Below are 20,987 nucleotides of genomic sequence, written 5' to 3'. Positions count from 1 at the left end.
AAGAAAAATTATCTGTATACAGAAAACCATAAGACACTGATGAAAGAAATTATAGATGATACAAACAGATGGAGAGATATACCATGTTCTTGTTTTGGAAGAATCAATATTGTGAAAATTATTATACTACCCAAAGCTGTCTACAGATTCAATGCAATCCCTGTCAAACTTCCAATGACACTATTCACAGAACTAGAAAGAAACATTTCACAATTTGGATGGAAATAGCCTAAGTAATCTTGAGAAAGAAAAATGGAGCTGGAGGAATCAGACTCCCTGACTTCAGACTATACTACAAAGATACAGTAATCAAGACAGTATGGTACGGACACAAAAATAGAAATATAGATCAATGGAACAGGATGGAAATCCCAGAGATAAACCCATGTACACATGGTCACCTTATCTTTGATAAAGGAGACAAGAATATACAATGGAGAAAAGATAACCTCTTCAGTAAGTTGTACTGGGAAAACTGGACAGCTACATGTAAAAGAATGAAATTAGAACACTCCCTAACACCATACACAAAAATAAACTCAAAATCAATTAAAGAACTAAATGTAAGGCCAGACACTCTCAAACTCTTAGAGGAAAACAGGCAGAACACTCTATGACATAAATCACCACAAGACCCTTTTTGACCCACCTCTTAGATAAAAGAATAAATAAAAACAAATAAATAAAATAAATAAAAAGAAAAATAAACAAATGTGACCTAATGAACCTTAAAAGCTTGTGCACAGGCAAGGAAACCATGACAAGATGAAGAGACAACCTTCAGAATGGGAGGAAATATTTGCAAATTAAGCAACTGACAAGGGATTAATCTCTAAAATACACAAACAGCTCATGCAGCTCAATATCATAAAAACAAACAACCCAATCCAAAAATGGGCAAAAAACATAAATAGACATTTTTCCAAACAAGATATACAGATTGCCAACAAACACATGAAATGATGCTCAACATCACTAATCATTAGAGAAATGCAAATCAAAACTACAATGAGGTATCACCTCACATGAGTCAGGATGGCCATCATCAAAAGGTCTACAAACAACAAATGCTGAATAGGGTGTGGAGAAAAGGGGATCCTTTTTCACTGTTGGTGGGAAAGTAAATTGATACAGTCACTATGGAGAACAGTATGGAGGTTCCTTAAAAAACTTAATATAGAACTCTCATACTACCCAGCAATCTCACTACTGGGCATATACCCTGAGAAAACCATAATTCTAAAAGAATCACATACCACAATGTTCATTGCAGCTCTATTTACAATAGCCAGGACATGGAAGCCACCTAAGTGTCCATCAGCAGATGAATGGTTAAAGAAGATGTGGCACATATATACAATGGAATATTACTCAGCCATAACAAGAAACGAAATTGAGTTATTTGTAGTGAGTTGGATGGACCTCAAGAGTTTGTACAGATTGAATTATGTCCAAAAGAGGAAAACGAATACCATAGGTTAACACATATATATGGAATCTAAGAAAAAAAAATAGCACAGGGAGATAAGCTCCGTGCTTTGTGTCCACCTAGAGGGGTGGGATAGGGAAGGTGGGAGGGAGATGCAAGAAGTAGGAGATATGGGGATATATGTATATGTATAGCTGATTCACTTTGTTATACAGAAGAAACTAACACATCATTGTAAAGGAATTATACTCCAATAAAGATGTTAAATAAACAAACACACCTTTGTATATTTTTTTCTAATTGTTAATTCTTTGAGATCAAACCAAAACCTTACATTTAGTTCCTCAAATACTTGAGTTTGTTTGATTTTAAATCCATTTCTTTTAATCTCCACAAAGCAACTAGTTTAGTGTTTTGCACATAATAAATTATTTACTTATGTCCACACAAAACCTGCATGCAAATGTTTTTAGCAGCTTCATTCATAATGCTAAAACCTGAATGCAACTAAGATGCCTTTCAGTAGGTGAATAGTTACATACACTGTGGTACATCCAGACAATGGTATATTATCCAGTGTTAAGAAGAAGTGAGCTATCAAACAATGAAAAGATTTGGAAGAAACTTAAATATTAAAGTGAAAGAAACCAATCTGAAAAGGCTACATATATATTTTATGATTCCAATTCTTTGACAATCTGGAGATGGTAAAATCAAAAGAAAGCAGTAAAAAGATCAGTGTTTGCCAAGGGTTTAGGGAGGAGGGAGAGATGAAAATGTGGAACACAGAGAATTTTTAAGGCAGTAACTATTCTGTACAATACTATAATGGTGGATAAATATCGTTATACATTTGTCCAACCCACAGAATGTCTAATACCAAAAGTGAGCCTTAATGTAAGCTATGGGCTTTGGTTGATGATGTTTCCATGTAGGTTCATTAATTGTAACAAATGAACCACTCTAATGGAGTATGCTAATAGCAGGGGATAGTGTGCAAGACTGGGGGCAGGGGGTATATGGGAAATCTCTGTACCTTCTGCTCAGTTTTGATGTGAACTGAAAACTTCTCTAAATAATAAAGCCTATTAAAATTAATTAAATGAATTAATATGCTATATTACAAAATATTCACTTATGCAAAAGAAGAAAAGAGGAAGAAAAATGCATCACTATCAATGGCACCCCTAGACACAAACCTGTTTCTGGGATGCTCAAGAGTGTCCTTATGGCTAAAAGTTTAGATACCCTGCAGAGTTAATTGATCTAGAAGGACTGATGTCAAAAAGTTGGGATTTAGAGCCTAGAGCTTCAAATTTCCATTTGGTATAAATACTGTGACTGAAATTCTCCATTTTGGACTTTTGAAGACAAGAAAATTTTTTATAATTGCTATATTTGCATATTTTATCTTTTAAAACTAAATTTTTACTACATTTTTGGTATCTCTTATTATTATGTTTGCTATATGATATCCAACCTGGAAAATATGGAGCATACTGACATAAGCAGGATAACAATAAAATGTATACAAATGGTTCATTAATGTCAAGTTAACTTACCATTTCTTCTTATACACATGATACACATAGAAACAGGTTGATTAGTGAGATCAGCTGGTTTCCATTTTCTATCCAGTCACACCTGGAAAATATATCACCTGGGAAGATTTCAGCTGGTGTGATACAAACCAGACAGACCCAAATAACAAGCAACATTGTACACATCCATTAAACTCAATCTCCCTTTGCATATGAAGCAAAAGTAAGAAGACTTAAGTTAACAGAGGAATAGTGCCAGAAATAAGATTTATTTCATAGATTTCCAGGTATTAATCCTAAATTCTATCAATCTTTTGAATAATTTCCTAGATGTCTCTGAAACTTCATCCAATATATTTTTCTAAAATAAGATCAAAACACAAGTAATTATGCTTTGGAAATCATACTACTGCTAATTTTAAGCCTATCAATAGATATTGAAAGTATAATTTGAGCTATGCTCTACATTTTCTGATAAAAATTCAAAATAAATCATGAGTAAAGTGGAGAAGTATTATATTTAATGTTTCTCTTTGATATATCAAGTTTGTCACCACCATAAAAGAAAATTAGTTTAGGTTTAAAGAACTTATTCTTCACCTAGGAATATTTATTTATAAGAACCATAGTATTTCAGAGCTGAAAGAAGCCTTGAGAATCATCTAGTGAAATTGCCATTCTTCCCTAAGGAGGATAAATTTTTTTTTTTTTTAAACTGTGTAAGTGTAAGGACCAAATATTTTAACAACAGGGAATCAGTGGAAGAATTATGTTACTTTAGACTTATACGATACAATCACAGATTGTTCAATGTGATAGTTTCCACCATTACTTTAAAAGTACTTACCAAATAAGAACTTGAACCCAGCATTCTAAGAAACTATGTGTCCACATCTTCTTAACTTTTTGATGATAAATTTAAATGTTTTAGATTGATATTTCAGACTGAAACACATATTATTCATCAGTAGTAATCAAATACATTAAAACACATAATTATTCCCCTTTTCCAAATCCCATATTCTTTTGGTTCACGTAGTTGAAAAAAATCTTTGATTATGGTGTCTTTCTTCCTCTAAAACCATCTAAAAAATATTAATGTCCTGATAAATTGGCAAGTTTAAGATTTTTTTTAAATAAAATAGCCCTGGAACTGAGGCATGGACCAAGAGTTAATATTTTGAATACAGAAGGGAGACCCATGGTAAATCCAAACACCCAATTAAAAAAAAATTCTATACAATAAATATACTGAATCTAGAAATGCTAATTCCTAGTTTTTTACACATCAGTTTACTTCTTGTCTTCTAAGTGTACTTTTGGCCAAAAATGAATACAACATTAGGAAAAATGTTTCATGAACAAAACTACAACATGACATTCAATTTTTATAAGCAAGAAGAAAATATATATTTGTCTAAATATGGGCTAAACACTGTATTTCAAAAAATGATAAATAAAATATAAAAACAAGCACAGGAAAGAAATTTGGAACAAATTCAGGAAAGGGTGCATAGTCTCACTAAATTGAACAGGTTTATTAGGGAGTCTCAGCTTTTGAAGCATAGGTATTCATTTTTTCCAATAAATGAATCTTCTGTATGGTGCTGTATTAACCTCACTTTTCTATTATATAGCGGCTCCCTGAAAGGATAGCTTAGCCAGATTCTGTAATTTCTTCACCATATTTTTATTGTTAGAATAGTCACATTTTGGAATTTATAACTTAGACTCATTCTTTTTAGAACTTTAATTTCAAACTTAATTCAGAAATGTTCTCCTCCTCCTGGCACCACGTCTCCCACCGCAATTATGGATCTGCAGGTTTGAGGTAGGGCACTCTAGTGATTCCTGACTGAAGATTCTGACACACCTACTGTAGCTCCTCTTATGTTGGTGTCTTAGTTTTGGCTACTATAACAAATAGCATCAGCTGGGTTGGCTTAAACAACGAACATTCCTCACAATTTTGAAGGCTGGGAAGTCCAAGATCAAGGTGTGAATAGATTCAATGTCTGATGAGAGCCCTCTTTCTTGTTTGCAGATAGCTGCTTTCTTGCAGTATCTTCACATAGCCAAGAAAGTGAGATCAACTCTTTCTCTCTCATCTCTTCTTTTAAGGGCATTAATGTCATTCACGAGAGCTCCACTCTCATGACTTAATTGCCTGCCAAATGTCCCACATCCAAATAACATAATCTTAGTGAATAAAGCTTCAACATATGAATTTTGTGGGACACAAACATCAGTAAATAGCAGTTGGCATCTCTTATTTAGTATGCTTCTCATAAATGGAAATATTGTACAAAATGACTCAATGCCACCTACACATTTTGTATATACATAACCCAGGAAATGCATGCATCATTGTCACGCTGAATATTGGAAATGTAGGCAGCTTCACTGCTGCTACTCCTTACCTCAGTCTTATCTATTCTCTATAATGATATTTTCCCCTGATAATGTGTACAGATAAGCAAACATGCAGCTAAAGTAGGTGCTCTACCAGGAAAAAAGAAAAAAAAAATGACTGTAACTTCTCACAACCTTTATCCTTTATAGTTTCGTCTTTACATTGACTACTAGGGTGGGGCAAGAAGGGTAGGGACTGTGGGGAGAAATAGGAGGATGTGGAAGTAAGTCAACTTCTGAGATCACTCTTCAAGTCAATACAGAATGATTTTTAATTTAAAAAGCAACAATCTAAATGTCCAATTGAAAGGTAATATTTAATATATTAGAGAAACACGTGTGAAGAAATATTATATAAAATATTAAATCTATGAAAAATTGCAAATTCCAATAATGTAATGTAATATAAAGGAAATAATCCAAAATTACTTTAAACTCACCATGACCTGGAGGAAATTTTTTCCATTAAGTGAGTGTAACTAGCTCATATATGGATAAAGTAGGCCACTCCGTATAATATGGACACTTACGATTAATTTCACCTTATTTTTATTTTTCAGTTTTGTTTTTTCCTGAAAAAAAGTCATTATCAAATTTTATATTACATAATTTTTTAAAAAAGAGGTAAAAATATAGAAGATAGATAAATGGCAGTAAAAGAAAAATAAAGGTTATATGGATGTAACTTAGTATAAAATGTATTTGAATTTTATAGCAGCGTGACCACATAACCATACTGAAATTTTAATCTTCAGATCTGCTACTAAAATATTTTCCCCTTTCAAAGTATTTTTAGCCTCCTATAAATGTTTTAGCATTAAAAAAAAAAACCTATCATAGTCAAGACTACACTCAAAAGTTGTATTTGATAATACCAAATAAATGATACTGACATTTTGAAAATAAAAACAAACATATGAAACTTTTTTTTTTAAGCCAGACACTCTGAAACCAGAGATTTGGAAGGAAGTTGAATCCTAGGAAAGTCTTCTGTATCACCAACACTGAGACCACTCTATCTAAAGAAATCCCAACTATTAAAGACCTAAATCAAGAAGATGGATGTCTCCTCATCTCCCTCCAGCATGAGCACCTCACTGTGACTGATGCCAGTGCTCTGCAGCACCTGTACCATTGTTAAACCCTATCAAGAGGAGCTGACAGAGCATGACCATGGTGGGCTCCCAATCCATCATTTATACAAACTTCTTCTTCCATCCAGGGGAGAAGAAATAGAAGAGAGGGGAATTTGGGGATTTGACTAAAAGAGAATAAATTGTTAAAATTGAAGAAAATAAGTTATCCTAATGCAGCAGAATTAGGGGCTCAGAATTAAGTTGTGATCACCTACTCATGCAGCTCTCGGTCTCGATGTATGTTATACATATGAAATAGTGTTCAGATAATGCTCAAGTATTTGTTCTTCCTAAGGTAGACTGTAGAGGTTTAGAGATCTCTGATCATTCTGGTATCCCTCATACATGACATGCTGTTGACACCCAAAACATACGGTTGTTGAATGAATGAAAGAGTGAATAAGTGAATGAACAGATGAATTTTAAATTCATGGAAAACCAAATTCACTCAAACCTATAACAAATTATATCCATAGAGACCTTTCCACTTCAACTACTCATAGGAGACTTAAGTGATATTCATCAAATATATCATATTTTTATGGTCTCCAGTTCAAGACAAATTAAAATATAAAAGAGATATGGACATCTTCTGCCTACAGAGGCAAAACTTAGTGTTAATTTATACCCATATTGTGTTAATACATAGATTAGATACGGTCATACCGATTTCAACTTTGCATAATTCTTTGCAGGGATTATAAGGATTTCACAATCTTCTTCTGCCACCACTGAGAACGCCTTTGTTTATGATTCAGTCTGAGCTGTAACTTCCAGGGTTCCAAAGGTACTCCATTGTCCAAGCTGTAAAAACACCAAAAGTTACTTAAACTTCATTATCATTCATCAACATAAAAATACCAATGATAGTGAAAGGATCAATCTAGGAGAGCCAGCAAAAGGATAAATGGTAGATCACACTCCTGCTCTTTGAAAGAAGGGGATCTAAACATACTTGCATGGATGTCATACTTCTTTTGTCCAATGTCACTTTCCCAAAGCAAGAAATTTTTGTTTTAATTTTTTTTTCATTAGCATGAAACAAATAAGTTATAAGAATAGATCTTCTGTTTTATTCACCGATTCATTTTAAATGCCTGAAATTGTGCTTGGTACATAGTAGCCATTCAATAAATATTTGTTGTAAGAATGAGGAAAATAGTGTACTTATATCCATGTTCTTCTGTTTATTTTATTATACTCATATGTTGGTAAGTAATAATGGAAATGAATACAGTGTTAGGCAGGTATAAATCACTGATATATATATGCATTCATGTATGGTCTCCTAATTTACTATGCTAAGAATAAATATTAAGCATGGGAAAAATGTTACCACTAGAATACATATTGTAAGTTATTAGGCTGTAGTGAGAATGTGTACAGTTACAAAGAGGATTTGTATTCATGTTTGCCTGGGAAAATTGAAGGACATCTAGAAAAACAAGGGAAGCTTCTCAGAGAAAACATCAGGTCAATAGGGCTATCTAATGATGATATGGGAAAACTTCCATCTTCCACTTCATATCCATAGAAAGGCTGAATATTTTTCTTTTTAGTTGAATGAATAGCTGAGATTGAATCTGCAAGTTTGGAAATAAAGGAGGACTTGAAACAATTACTGCTGAAATCAAAGTGGTCCACAGTGATATCAAACTAGGAGGAAGTCCTAAGGGATTGAGTTCTGGGGTTGTCAACCATATTGGAATAGGAAACTCAGGACTATACAGGTGAGGAATTGGAGTTGAACACTTTTGCTTAAAGCCTAGGACCTTGAAGGATTGTCCCATATATTAAATGGAAACAACAAAAACTCTAACCATTAATCTAGCTATGGAACTGTGTGGGTGCAGAGTATACATTCACACATAGTACAGGACCCAAAGCTAATGTAAAGCCTGGCACACAACTGAAAAAACCCTAGGATCCAGGAAGGTTCAATTTTAAACTCTATGTATGAATTCAGAAGACAAGGAACTCCCACGGAATGCAATTCCTGATAATAACAAAATCACTATAGAAAATTGCAAGCCACATAAGTGGACAAACCCTTATGAGGAAAGTCAACAAAAAAAAGAACCAGAAAAAAAAATGAAGAACTTAAAAGAAGCAGTACACGTTTAATATATTAAGACCATAAAACCAGAGCACGACATTATGGAGGCAAAAAGAGGCATTTTGTGAAAGAACAAAATTAAATTTCTATAAGTAAAAATTAAAGTTATTGAAAGAAAAACACAATGAATGTATTAATTAGTAAATTAAAACTAAAGAAAGAATTCAGGACACGGACAAAATATGAGAAAAACATCCAGAATAAACTATGAAAAATATAGAAGTAATGGAAATAAGTGGGAGATTTTAAAAGATATAGAAGATAAATGAAGACCATTCAGCCTATATCTACTAGGATTTCCAGAAGAAAGCTAAAAAATATGAGAGTGAGGTGATACATAAGTGACAATAGCTGCAAACTTCCAGAAATGACAGAAGAGTTGAGTCCTGAAAATGGAGGACACAAAATTTAGATACATATTTGTATTTTATATCACTAATCAAAATTTGTTATACTTCCTTAAACTTTCTCCTCCAAATCCCCCTTCATCATCGTATTAGTTATCAATAATTTCAAGCAGATGTTTTCTATATATTTTTCCAGATTTTCTAATTTTTTTAAAGTATAAGACTTAGTCTGAGTTACCTAATAAATTATTATGAAAGCATAAGTCCTCCATGATTTTGAATAACCTTCTTAAGACTTTCTTTCTTCATTCATTAACCAATATCATCAGACAACCCAGCAATGTTAGGAAAGTATTCAACTTCCTTGCTCTTTACATACCCACTTATTTTAGTTGAATTAATTTTAAAATTAACATTTATAACATTTCCATTCTGTTCTATAATATGGTCACCTTCAAAATGCTAGAAAAAAGAACATTCAAAGAACTAGAATTGTGTATTTACTTAAAATAACAGTAATATAGAGTGAGAGTAAAACAAACAACAAGATGATAATTTTAGGCAGCATGTGAAATAAATTACTAAAAGATGAATTTTAGCTGGAAAAGCATTGAATCCAAAGAAAATGGATGCAAAGAAGTTGATAAAAATTGGTAAATGTAAATAGCATTTACTGATATATAATAAATTTTAAATGACTAATATAGAATGCCTTTAAAATGAGAGAAAGTTAAAATAATTTTACAACAGAAACTCCAAAGAAAGGAGCAGGAAGATAGAATTAAAATGTCTATGCTCTGGAATTAGGAAAGAGAAAAAGATTTATGCAACTTTTCTTAGTTCAAATTACAAATTTAATATAAGAATTAGAACTTTTTAAATGGAAAAAAGAAAATAAATACAATGATATAAAAATAAAGAAATGATAAAAATTTTTATGTACCTAAAGTGTCTAATAAACACCAATAATTTGACTTAAGAAATAAAAACAACAAAAGCAAATGATTATAAATATGACAAAAATATTTGTAAAATTTCCAGAAGAGAACAGCCAAATGAATCGCACGCAAAAGAAACATGCTCAACCTCACTAGAAAACAGAGATGTACATGGTACCCACATATATTCATCCATCAGAATGAAAATATTAAATTACTCTAACCTATGAGACTGGGGAGATACTTTAATACATAACTCTAAAAACTGTAAAAAGCTTCAAAAATGGGAAATAAATAATAAAATAAACAAAGAATGCTTAAAATACTTTATCCAGTAACCCATTCCCTAGGAATCTACCTTAAATAAATAAATACTTTTTTAAGGATACATTTAAAGATGTTAAGGCAGTACTTTTTGGCAACCCCTGACTGGAATATTCCTTAGTGGTCACCTACTTAGATCAATATGTGTGTGTGTGTTTGTGCATATGTATGTAACGTGTGTGTCTATGTATGTATGTATCTATGTATGTATATATATATATTTGTGAGTAAATTATACATATATTCAAACAACTCTAAGTTTTAACATACTGTTAATGATTTGTAACATCTATACATCTTAACCTAAGATTCCTTATAATGAAAAAAAAAGTAATAGGTGAAAATTTATGTTAAAAATCTATTTTTATAAAGTGAACATTTACAGAAACAGTAATTTGTGTAAGTGTATACAATTGTTTATATCCTGATGTCAGTTCAGGGAAACATATACAAGTGTAAAAGGCTATTCAGAGGAGAAATGGAGTGAAAATGACAAAGGATTTATTAAATTTTTCTTCAAACTTCCTTGTATTTTTTTCGATGATAATAGGGAGTATGGATTAAATTTTAGACATTTCTGAAGACATTTAAAATGCAGGTTCAAAACAACATTCTCTGTCTCCTAAGACAATAGAAATAAAAGCAAAAATAAATAAATGGGACCTAATCAAACATGAGTCTTTGCACATCAAAGGAAACCTTAAACAAAACAAAAAGACAGCCCTCAGAATGAGAGAAAATATTTGCAAATGATGTGACCGAAAAAGGCTTAATTTTCAGAATATACAAACAGCTCATACAACTTAACAATGAAGAAACAAACAACCCAATTAAAGAATGGGCAGAAGACCTAAATAGACATTTCTCAAAAGAAGACATACAGATGGCCAAGAGGCACGTGTAAAGATGCTCAACATAGCTGATTATTAAAGAAATGCAAATCAAAACTACAATGAAGTATCATCTCACACCAGTCAGAATAGTCATTATTAAAAAGTCTACAAGTAATAAATGCTGGAGAAGGTGTGGAGGAAAAGGAACCCTCCTACACTGCTGGTAGGAGGGTTCTACACCTCCTACACTGCTGGAATCTAAACTGGTACAGTCACTATAGAGAACAGTATGGAATTTCCTCATAAAACTAAAAAATAGAGTTGTTATATAATCCAGCAATCCCACTCCTGGACGTATATCCAGAAAAGACAAAAGCTTTCATTTGAAAAGATACATGTACCCCAACATTCATAGAGGAACTATTTACAGTAGCCAAGTCATGGAAACAACCTAAGTGTCCATCGACAGATGAGTGGATAAAGAAGTTGTGGTGTATATATACAATGGAATATTACTCAGTCATAAAAAAAGAATACAAATGCCAAGATTATCATACTAAGTGAAATAAATCAGAGACGTATGTGGAATCTAAAAAAATGTGCAAGTGAACTTATTCACAAAGACTAACAGACATAGAAATCACACTTATTGTTACCAAAAGGGGAAGGGGGGGTGCATAGGGATAAATTGGGAATATGGATTAAAAGATACACACTACCATATATAAAATAGATAAACAACAAGGATCTACTTATAGCACAGGGAACTACATTCCCTATCTTGTAATAAACTACAATGAAAAAGAATTTTAAAAATAGATATACATATATGCATATGTTGAATCACTTTGCTGTACACCTGAAACTACACAATATTATATAACAAGTATATTTCAATTAAAAAAATTCTGTGTTATTTTTCATGCCTGTATTATCTCTTTTAATATCTTTATATTGATACATAATATATCTTAAATTATATACATCAAATGTTTATAGCTGTTATCTCTAGGTGATGGAATTGCAGATAATGCCCCTTATTATTGTGTACCTCTCTTCATTTTCTAAATTTTTCAATAAATATAATTTAAAATTAGACAACATTATGAAGTTATTTTAATGACCTACAACTCAATCTTAATTTTTTTGAAAACATTTATCAAGGTTATGTTGATAATCCTATTTTGGTGGGGATAGTTAGTAGAGTTGCACAAAAGGAAACAGTTTCTCTCACTTCTAAACTCTCATGTTATTTTACTGAAAAATAAATTGATAGATAACTTTATTGGGAAATAATATATTCCCATGATTTAAGAATTAACTTCTCTAAAAATGCATAACCCAAACAACTTGTCTCTGAATATTATGAGTTGGTAAACCGATTACAATTTCTTTTGAATAAAAACATCATGCTGAGTTTTGTGCAAAACTGCATTTTACAAAAATAAACTCTTCTGAAAAACAGAAAACTTTTATAAGTATAATTTTTGTTCTTGTATCATTTTTCCATTGCTTCTAGCTTCCAGACACATTAAACAAGATCAGTGACTAAAATTACAGCTGCTATTTTTAAGCCAAGGAAGGGTTTTGTTCTTAATGCTATAAAACATTTTCTTTTTTCTAAGGGGCTGAAGAAGCAGAGAAAATACAAAGCCTCTATAGATCAGGGGTTCAAGGCTGAGGTCTAAGGATCGACTTTTAAAGACTCTTAAACTCCTAATATATTATGACACCGTATGTGATTATTTGTAAATTTCCATTTTTCTTGAGTTTCTATCGCTTTCATTAGATTTTCAAAGTTGTCTGTGTCCCGAGAGAAGGTTAAAAAGAACTGCTCTAGATAGAAAAATATTACTTTTCCCCTATGATTTTAAAAGGCTTATGTAGGAACTACTTTCTTATAACCAATGTTATACAATAAGAGAGGGATACAAAGATGTTGCATTTTATAATCTTTCAGAGGATTTTGACCATATTTGGGTTGTATTGTGATATTTAGAACGTAGAAGCAGGCACAAACATAAGGTGAGGATAATTTGCTTGGGACCTCATCTCACTGGCTGAGAGATTGGACTGTGTGATTCTGTAGGAATTCTCTGGGTACATTTGTTCCAAAGTTGTATGCTGAGTCAAACAAGATGTTTCCTATTATATGAAAAGAATTGATCATTTGAGGTTATACTAATAGTATTGCAGTCTCTAAGTGAAATCTACAAACCAAGTCGATTTTTAGATATAGTCAATAAATTCCTCTTTAAATTTGGCTAAACAAGATGTCCTTTTATGTCCCCTCACACATTTTAGCAAAAAGAGTCTAGACATCATAATGAATAAGAGAAGTAGAAGTTCTTTTTCTTTCCTCTGAAACAGAACGGTTCTTTCAAACACCCTCAGGGTACTTCCACCTCTTCAATTGTTCACATGAAACACTTGTCTGAAATATCTAGCACACTGACTGCTCATCAATACTACCCAGCTTCAAGGTCCAGTTTAAATCTCATCTTTTTCACAAAGTCACCTGGCTCATCACAGACACCCCTCTGATTTATAATAAAGTATGTACTCTATTGTTTTTTTTATATAACATGCAATGCTTTCCTAAGTAAGGGCACTCTAAAAATTAATGATACTATTATATTACTGTCTTAAAACTGTGAGGATAAAGAAATTTGTTTCCTTCCCCTTAATATAGGGAGATTTTCAGCAGCAAATGAGCCTGAATTGCATAATCATCATGTGCTGCCATTTTAAGACCAGTAGTATTCTAATCAAATGTCCTTAATTTTAAAAAGTCCAGTTGTAAAAAATTAATTGCTCTATAGGTAAATCTTGAACTTGGTAAAAATTTATCTGATGCCTTCCTTACTTAATTTCACTGTGGTTATAGGAGATTTCAAATTTAAATCATTTGAATCAATCATTTGAAATTTGTTGAGACTCAACCTGTGACTTAGCACTAAATCAATTTTTAAAAATGTACCATGACCACTTAAAAGGAATGTGCATTCTGCAATTGTTGTTTGTATTGTTGAATACAAGTCTATTAGATCAAGTTTGTTGTGTTGTTCAGAATTTCTATATCTTTGCTGATGTATTTTTTGTCTAGTTCTTTATCAGATTCTATTTAAAAAAAAACTCCCACTATAGTTGTGAATTTGTTTATTTCTTCTTTGTGCCCCATCAATTTTCACTTTATATATTTTGAGGTCATAACTTTAGGGCACATAAACTTCACACTCATCATGAAATATTCCTCTATCTTAAATGATGCCCTTGCAATAAAATCAACTTTACCTACTATTAGTATAGCTACCCCAGCCTTCTTTTGGTTAGTGAGATCTTATTTATTATCTTCCATTATTTTTCTTTGAAAATTCCTGTATATTTATAATGAGGTGTGTCAGCATACACGGTTTTATTTTACCTAAGCTGACAATCTTTGTTTATTAATTGAAGTATTTAGTCTGTTTATATATGATGTAATTATTGATATATTTGTGTTTAAATATGACATCTTAATATTTGTTTTCTATTTTGCTATCTACTTTTATGTCATTTTCTCTCATTCATTGCTTCATTTTAAATTAATCAAACATTTCTCTATTACTTTATTATGTCATTTTTTAGCTTAGAGTACTTTTTTATTCTTTTGGCAATTACTATAGTAGTAATAAAATGCATCCTTGTCTTACTAGAGTATACTCTAAATTATTAATTTTTTTCACTTTCCAGAAATGGAAAGACTCAAAAAATCTGTAACTCCATTTACCCTATCCTCTTTTTTGGTTTTATCACTTTTGATATATTTTATTTCTATATACATGTAGACCTTCACAGGTAACACTGTTTTATACAGTCAAGGAACATTTAAATCAACCACATATTCACCAGGTTTCTTTGTTCTTCAATCCCTTCTACATTCTTGTAGTTTATTTGGAATAATATTTTTTTCTGCCTGAAGTTCTTTGCCTTGGGATTCCTTTTTGCACAGGTCTCCCAGCAATATCTCTTTATTATTTGTCTGAACACATCTTTATTCTGCCTTTATTTAAAGATATTTTATCTGGTTATAGAAGTCTAGATTGACAGCTATTTTTATCACAATACTTAAAGTATTATCATTCCATGTTTTCTGACATAATTATTTATTTAGAGAGCATTAAAATTTACTTTTGAACATATTGTGTCTTTTCCATCTATTTCAATTTTAAGATTTTCTTGGACTGGTTTTCATTACTTTCTAATGTGTCTAGGTGTGATTACCTAGTTTGTAATTCATACAGAAACTTGAATCTGTTGCTTGATGTCCTTCCACAGTTGGGAAAAAAATTCAACCAGTACTACTTCAGGCAATGCCAAATATTGTTTCTGTCCCATTCTTATGCTTCTTTTTCTTAAACTTTTTATTACAAACTTGTCAGAATTTTTCATCACCTCATATATATCTTATGCTCTTTTCTGTATCAGTTATCTTTTTTTATCTTCATATTTACCTGTAATATTTTCTACTAATCTATTTTCCAATTCAGTAACTCTCCTGTTTTATCTAATCTGCTGATAAACACGTCTATTGAGTTATTATTTTGTTATTATATTGTTAAGTTTCAAAGTTACAATTTGTTTTTTTATTACAATTCAGTTTTGTAATGAAATTCTCCCCTCATCTATTTTCTTCAGAATACAATCAGCTACATTTTTTTTTTTTTTTTTTTTTTTTTTTTTTTTTGCGGTGTGCAGGCCTCTCACTGTTGTGGCCTCTTCCACTGCGGAGCACAGGCTCCGGATGCGCAGGCTCAGCGGCCATGGCTCACGGGCCCAGCCGCTCCGCAGCATGTGGGATCTTCCCCGACTGGGGCACGAAACCGTGTCCCCTGCATCAGCAGGTGGACTCTCAACCACTGCGCCACCAGGGAACTTTAACTTTAACTTCAATAGCTGTATCACCTGTGTGTTAGTTTTATTGCTTTTTTCTATTGATTTTTTGGTATTTTGTCCTATATATGGATATTCTTGGCAATTGTTTATTCAATGCTGGATATTGAGTACAAAAAACTGTCATGGCTCTAGATGATATCACTTTTCTCTTAGATGCTTTACTTTTGTGCTGACAGTCAATTAGTATAGAGCAGATTAACATAATCCCATAAAGAATTGAGGTATTTTGAGGCTGATTTTAGTTCTGGTTTTCTACTGATAGACTAATATGTTTATGAGAACCTCTTTTTCTTTGCAGATACATAACTCTTAATTTCTATCTGTCAAATGTTATGAGACTGATGACAATTCTTCTTGTTAGAGTTGTAGCTGCATAATTTTACTTGGGTTCTGTGATGGTTAATTTTATGTGTCAACTTGATTGGGTCATGGAGTGCCCAGATATTTGATCAAGTATTATTTTGGATGTTTCTATAAGGGTGTTTTTGGATGAGATGTTCATTTAAATTAGTAGACTGAGTAAAGCAGATTGCCTTCCTTAATGTAGTGGACGCATCTATTCAATTGAAGACCTGAGTAGAACAAAAGACTGGCCCACCCCCAAACAAGGGAGAATTTTCCTGCTCTTTGGCCTTCAAACTGATCTTCCTGATTATCAGCAACATTGGTCCCTTATGTCTTGACTGCCTAAATAAACTGAACTCAAAATTTTGTCACTTTGGTACTCTAAGACTCCTGAAAGTTCTGATTCACTATTTTCTTCTTAGTTGTTCATCCTTATTATACCTACAAATTGCCAGATGACTCAAAGAATAAGCAACAGGAAATGTCTGGATCAAAATAAAGTATTTCTCTTCTTGCTTGAATCATGGCCCTTCAAATCCTGGTTCGTTTGGTTGCTCTCAAATACCTTCAAAACAGTTGTTTGCTTGGTTGGTTTTATCCAGATTTTGTAATTGTTCTCAGCAAGGAGATTTGTTTGATGCAAGCTACTCTTCATGGTCAAAAGCAGACAGAGGTTCAGCAGACTAAAATGACTGAGTTTTTTTAAAAAGCAAAATCTACTTCACTTTCTATTGTCTGGATTTTTTTTTTTTTTGGTCCTTATCATCCCTCTATGAAGGGAGTGACAAAATCACTCAGAATAATCAATTGGACAATGATATCCAAAACTTTTTAGAAGACAGAGGAAGAGTGGAGATTCTGGCAAGAAAATCCAGAAACTGGCACATAAAAATTAGAATCTGTAATAGGAAAAGTATTAAGAAGAGCTTGATCCTGATTTTGACTTTCTTTTCCCCAAATAAAACAAGAGAGAGAGAGATCAAATGATAGCTTTTTAAAAGAAGAAAGGAATTAGTAACATCCAAGCAATATATCTATATATCCATATATGGTAGTTGATAAGCAAGTCAATGAATAGTGATGTATTTATTAATAACAGAGAATCTCCAATGCCTGAACTATTCATCTATTCATACACATCAGACACTAATGAGAGTGAGTACTTAGTATCTATTGTACTTTGCAGGTTATATTTCATATACGTGTGTATGTCCTGTTCACTCCTCTCTTTGAGTTAAATTTCTTTTCAAAGTCTTAGCTACACATTTTCTAGTTCATAACACATACATCTAGGAGTGTAGAAAGGGAGTAGATCAGCAAAGAAAGCAAGTGCCTGGAGAACTCATAGGAAATGTGTTCCTTATATGTATCACACCACTCATAATGTTCTCCTGAACAGCCCAGACTGCATTCCTTAAGCACATGGGCACAGCTCAGCTGATAACCATAAACTCTATCTCAAGTGGATCCCAGTTATTTCCTTGTACATTAATTTTTTTATGTTTCCAAGAGACCAACTCATACAATATCTTCAGCACTGACAAGAACAACAGCCTCCTTTTTCTGTGTTGTTAGATTTGGACTTCTGACTTTATGCTTAGCAGATATGACTTTTTTTTTTCTATGTCCTCAGAAGGTCCTAGTTGACTAAACTGAATTCCAAAGGATTCACCCAGTATGATTCTGCAGTTTCACAAACCTAATTTGGAAATACTGAGTTCATTTTAATCAGAAGTATTTTTCAAAAATTAAACCAATTAATTAAAAAATAACATTTGGACAAATAAATATACTTTGTAATTTTCTAAACACTTTTGATGCATAATTAATACTGCTGACTAGTTATAAATGAGAAAAATTTTATACCTCTATTTTTTCAGATTTTTTAATTTTCTTATTACAAGATAGAACTTTATCTGATACATAAGAGTACACCATTCAACCACTAGAAATAATCATTTCAACATGTTATTTAGTAAAAATTGCTTTTCTATACTGAGATATTACACTGCAAAAAAATATGAGTGGCATAGTCATAATAATTTGAGTAAGCACTAAGAACTAAAAATATTTCTGTATTCTACCATGAAATTCAATGTCAATTAAAGAAAATGTTAACTTCTACTTTAAATAGTCATAAACTTCTGAAAAGTAGCATGTAAAGTTCAGAAAAAAACTAATAGAGCATATGTTAAAATAAATATTTTATAGGTATTCATACATAAATTCTCATCACATGTCCAGTAGCTATTGCAGGTATAAAATCTAGAGTGCCTTAATGAGTTAATATCATTCATGTGTTGTATGGTTTATCAATTTTTAAATTAATGCTTTGATGTGATTTGAATTTTATATAAAATATGATATATTTTGATAGCTTTGTATAGTAGACTAATTTTTTTAATAAGCCAGAAACACTTCTTCCTGATTTTATATTAAAAATAGGACACTTCCTCCACATAATGCTGAATTCAATTGTTCAAATATCCATTTATTCTGAGTTTAATGTGTTCTGACAAAGGAGATTCAGTTGAATAAGGTTAGATTTGAAGTGAAATAACTGTGTCAGCTTAATCTGAAAATGATTTAACATCTATATTTTTGCTTATAGTAAAAATAAGTACTTTGAATTGCATTTTGGGCTTTTCCATATTCACCATTAAAGAAATATGTTTCTTAAGTATACTCTCTACTTTTATAACTGTATAGCCTATTTTTTAAACTTTTCAATGTACTGTTGACCCTTGAACAACACAGATTTGAACTTCATGGGTCCATATAAATGTAGATTTGTTTCAGTAAATATATTGGAAAATTTGGGGGAGATTTGTGACAATTTGAAAAACTCACAAACCGCATAACCTAGAAATATCAAATAATTAAGATAAAATTAGGTATGTCATAAATGAATAAAATATATGTAGACACTTGTCTATCCTTACATAGGTATAAGATGAGTGGTATTTAATATAAAATTAATAATGTGTTAGGGTTTTTTTTTTACTGTTTTATAACTTTGCTTTCAAAGAATTACATTACCATACAATATGCTTCTCTCGTAATTGGAGAAACTGATACATCAGCCTATATCACAGGCAAGTCATTTTATAAAAAATGTAACAATGTTTCCAATCCTCTATCATTAATATGAATTTTATACTGTATGCCATAAAAATTTATAGTAATTCATTCATTAATGTATAGGTTAGGCTACTGTGAAGCAATTGTATAGATTAACTAGGCCACCCTAAAGCAACCATATTGCTGCTTCTTCATTATCAATGCATGAATTTTTGTACCTGTAAATAAATATGAATGTCTTTTTCACATTATATTTTTATTTTTGAGGTTTAGTATTAATAATGTATATAAAATCACTACAGAAATTTTTTTGTTTTGTTTCGTTTTTTTTTTTTTTTGTGGTACGCGGGCCTCACTGTTGCAGCCTCTCCCGTTGCGGAGCACTGGCTCCAGACGTGCAGGCCAGCGGCCATGGCTCACGGGCCCAGCCGCTCCGCAGCATGTGGGATCTTCCCAGACCGGGGCACGAACCTGCATCCCCTGCATCGGCAGGCAGACCCCCAACCACTGCGCCACCAGGGAAGCCCTCTAGTGTATATAAAATCTACAGTGATGTAGGTATTGACAGATGATACATCTTGTAAGATGATTTAAACTTATGGTATAGATAAATACAGTAGAGTAGGGAAACGTATTTTTGCTTTCTTATGATTTTCCTAATAATATTTTATTCTCTCTGGCTTACGTTATTAAAAGAATACAGTATAGGGCTTCCCTGGTGGCGCAGTGGTTGAGAGTCTGCCTGCCGATGCAGGGGACACGGGTTCGTGCCCCGGTCCGGGAAGATCCCACATGCCGCGGAGCGGCTGGGCCTGTGAGCCATGGCCGCTGAGCCTGCGCGTCCGGAGCCTGTGCTCCGCAACGGGAGAGGCCACAACAGTGAGAGGCCCACGCACAGCAAAAAAAAAAAAAAGAATACAGTATATAATATATATAACATACAAAATATGTGTTAGTTGGCTGCTTATAATATTAGTAAGGTTTCCAGTCAACAGTAGTCTATTAGTACTTAGGTTTTAGGGGAATCAGAAGTTATACACGGATTTTCGACTGCACGGGGGTCAGTGCCCCTAAGACCCGCATTGTTCAAGGGTCAACTGTATAGTAATTATATAAAAATTGTGATAAAATGTTTATTCCCATATATTTTATTCTTTTTGATGAAATTTTAATTAGGATTGTTTCCTTGTTTGGTGTTTCTGACAGTTCATTATTAGTGTATAGAAAATAACAGATTTCTCTATATGAATCTTGTATCCTACAACTTTACTGAATTCATTTATTAGTTCTAATAGTGTTTTGGTGGAGACTTTAGGGTTTTCTATATACAGTACCAAGGCATCTGCAAATGGTGACAGTTTTACTTCTTCCCTTCCGTTTTGGATGCCTTTTAGTTGTTTCTCTTATCTGACTGTTGTGGCTAAGACTTCTAATACTACGTTAAATAGAAGTGGTGATAACGGACATCCCTGTTTTGCTCCTGATTTAGAAGAAAGTCTTTCAGCTCTTCACTGTTGAATACGATGTTGGCTGTGGGTTTGTCATAAACA

General features: G+C 32.4%; 1 protein-coding gene across 1 annotated transcript in view; it reads right to left on the bottom strand.

Annotated features, from left to right (window-relative positions):
* Positions 1 to 20,987, bottom strand: part of CNBD1 (cyclic nucleotide binding domain containing 1) — a 395,245-nt gene that overhangs the window by 43,309 nt on the left and 330,949 nt on the right. Inside the window, 3 exon segments of the mRNA XM_049700473.1 lie at positions 5,823 to 5,915; positions 5,918 to 5,954; positions 7,185 to 7,322. Coding sequence (XP_049556430.1) covers positions 5,823 to 5,915; positions 5,918 to 5,954; positions 7,185 to 7,322 — 268 coding nt within the window.

Source organism: Orcinus orca, chromosome 17 (genome assembly GCF_937001465.1).
Source record: "Orcinus orca chromosome 17, mOrcOrc1.1, whole genome shotgun sequence".
In the NCBI taxonomy this organism is placed as follows: Eukaryota; Metazoa; Chordata; class Mammalia; order Artiodactyla; family Delphinidae; genus Orcinus; species Orcinus orca.
Note: the sequence above shows the minus strand (reverse complement) of the source record. Positions and strands in the feature narration are given on the sequence as shown.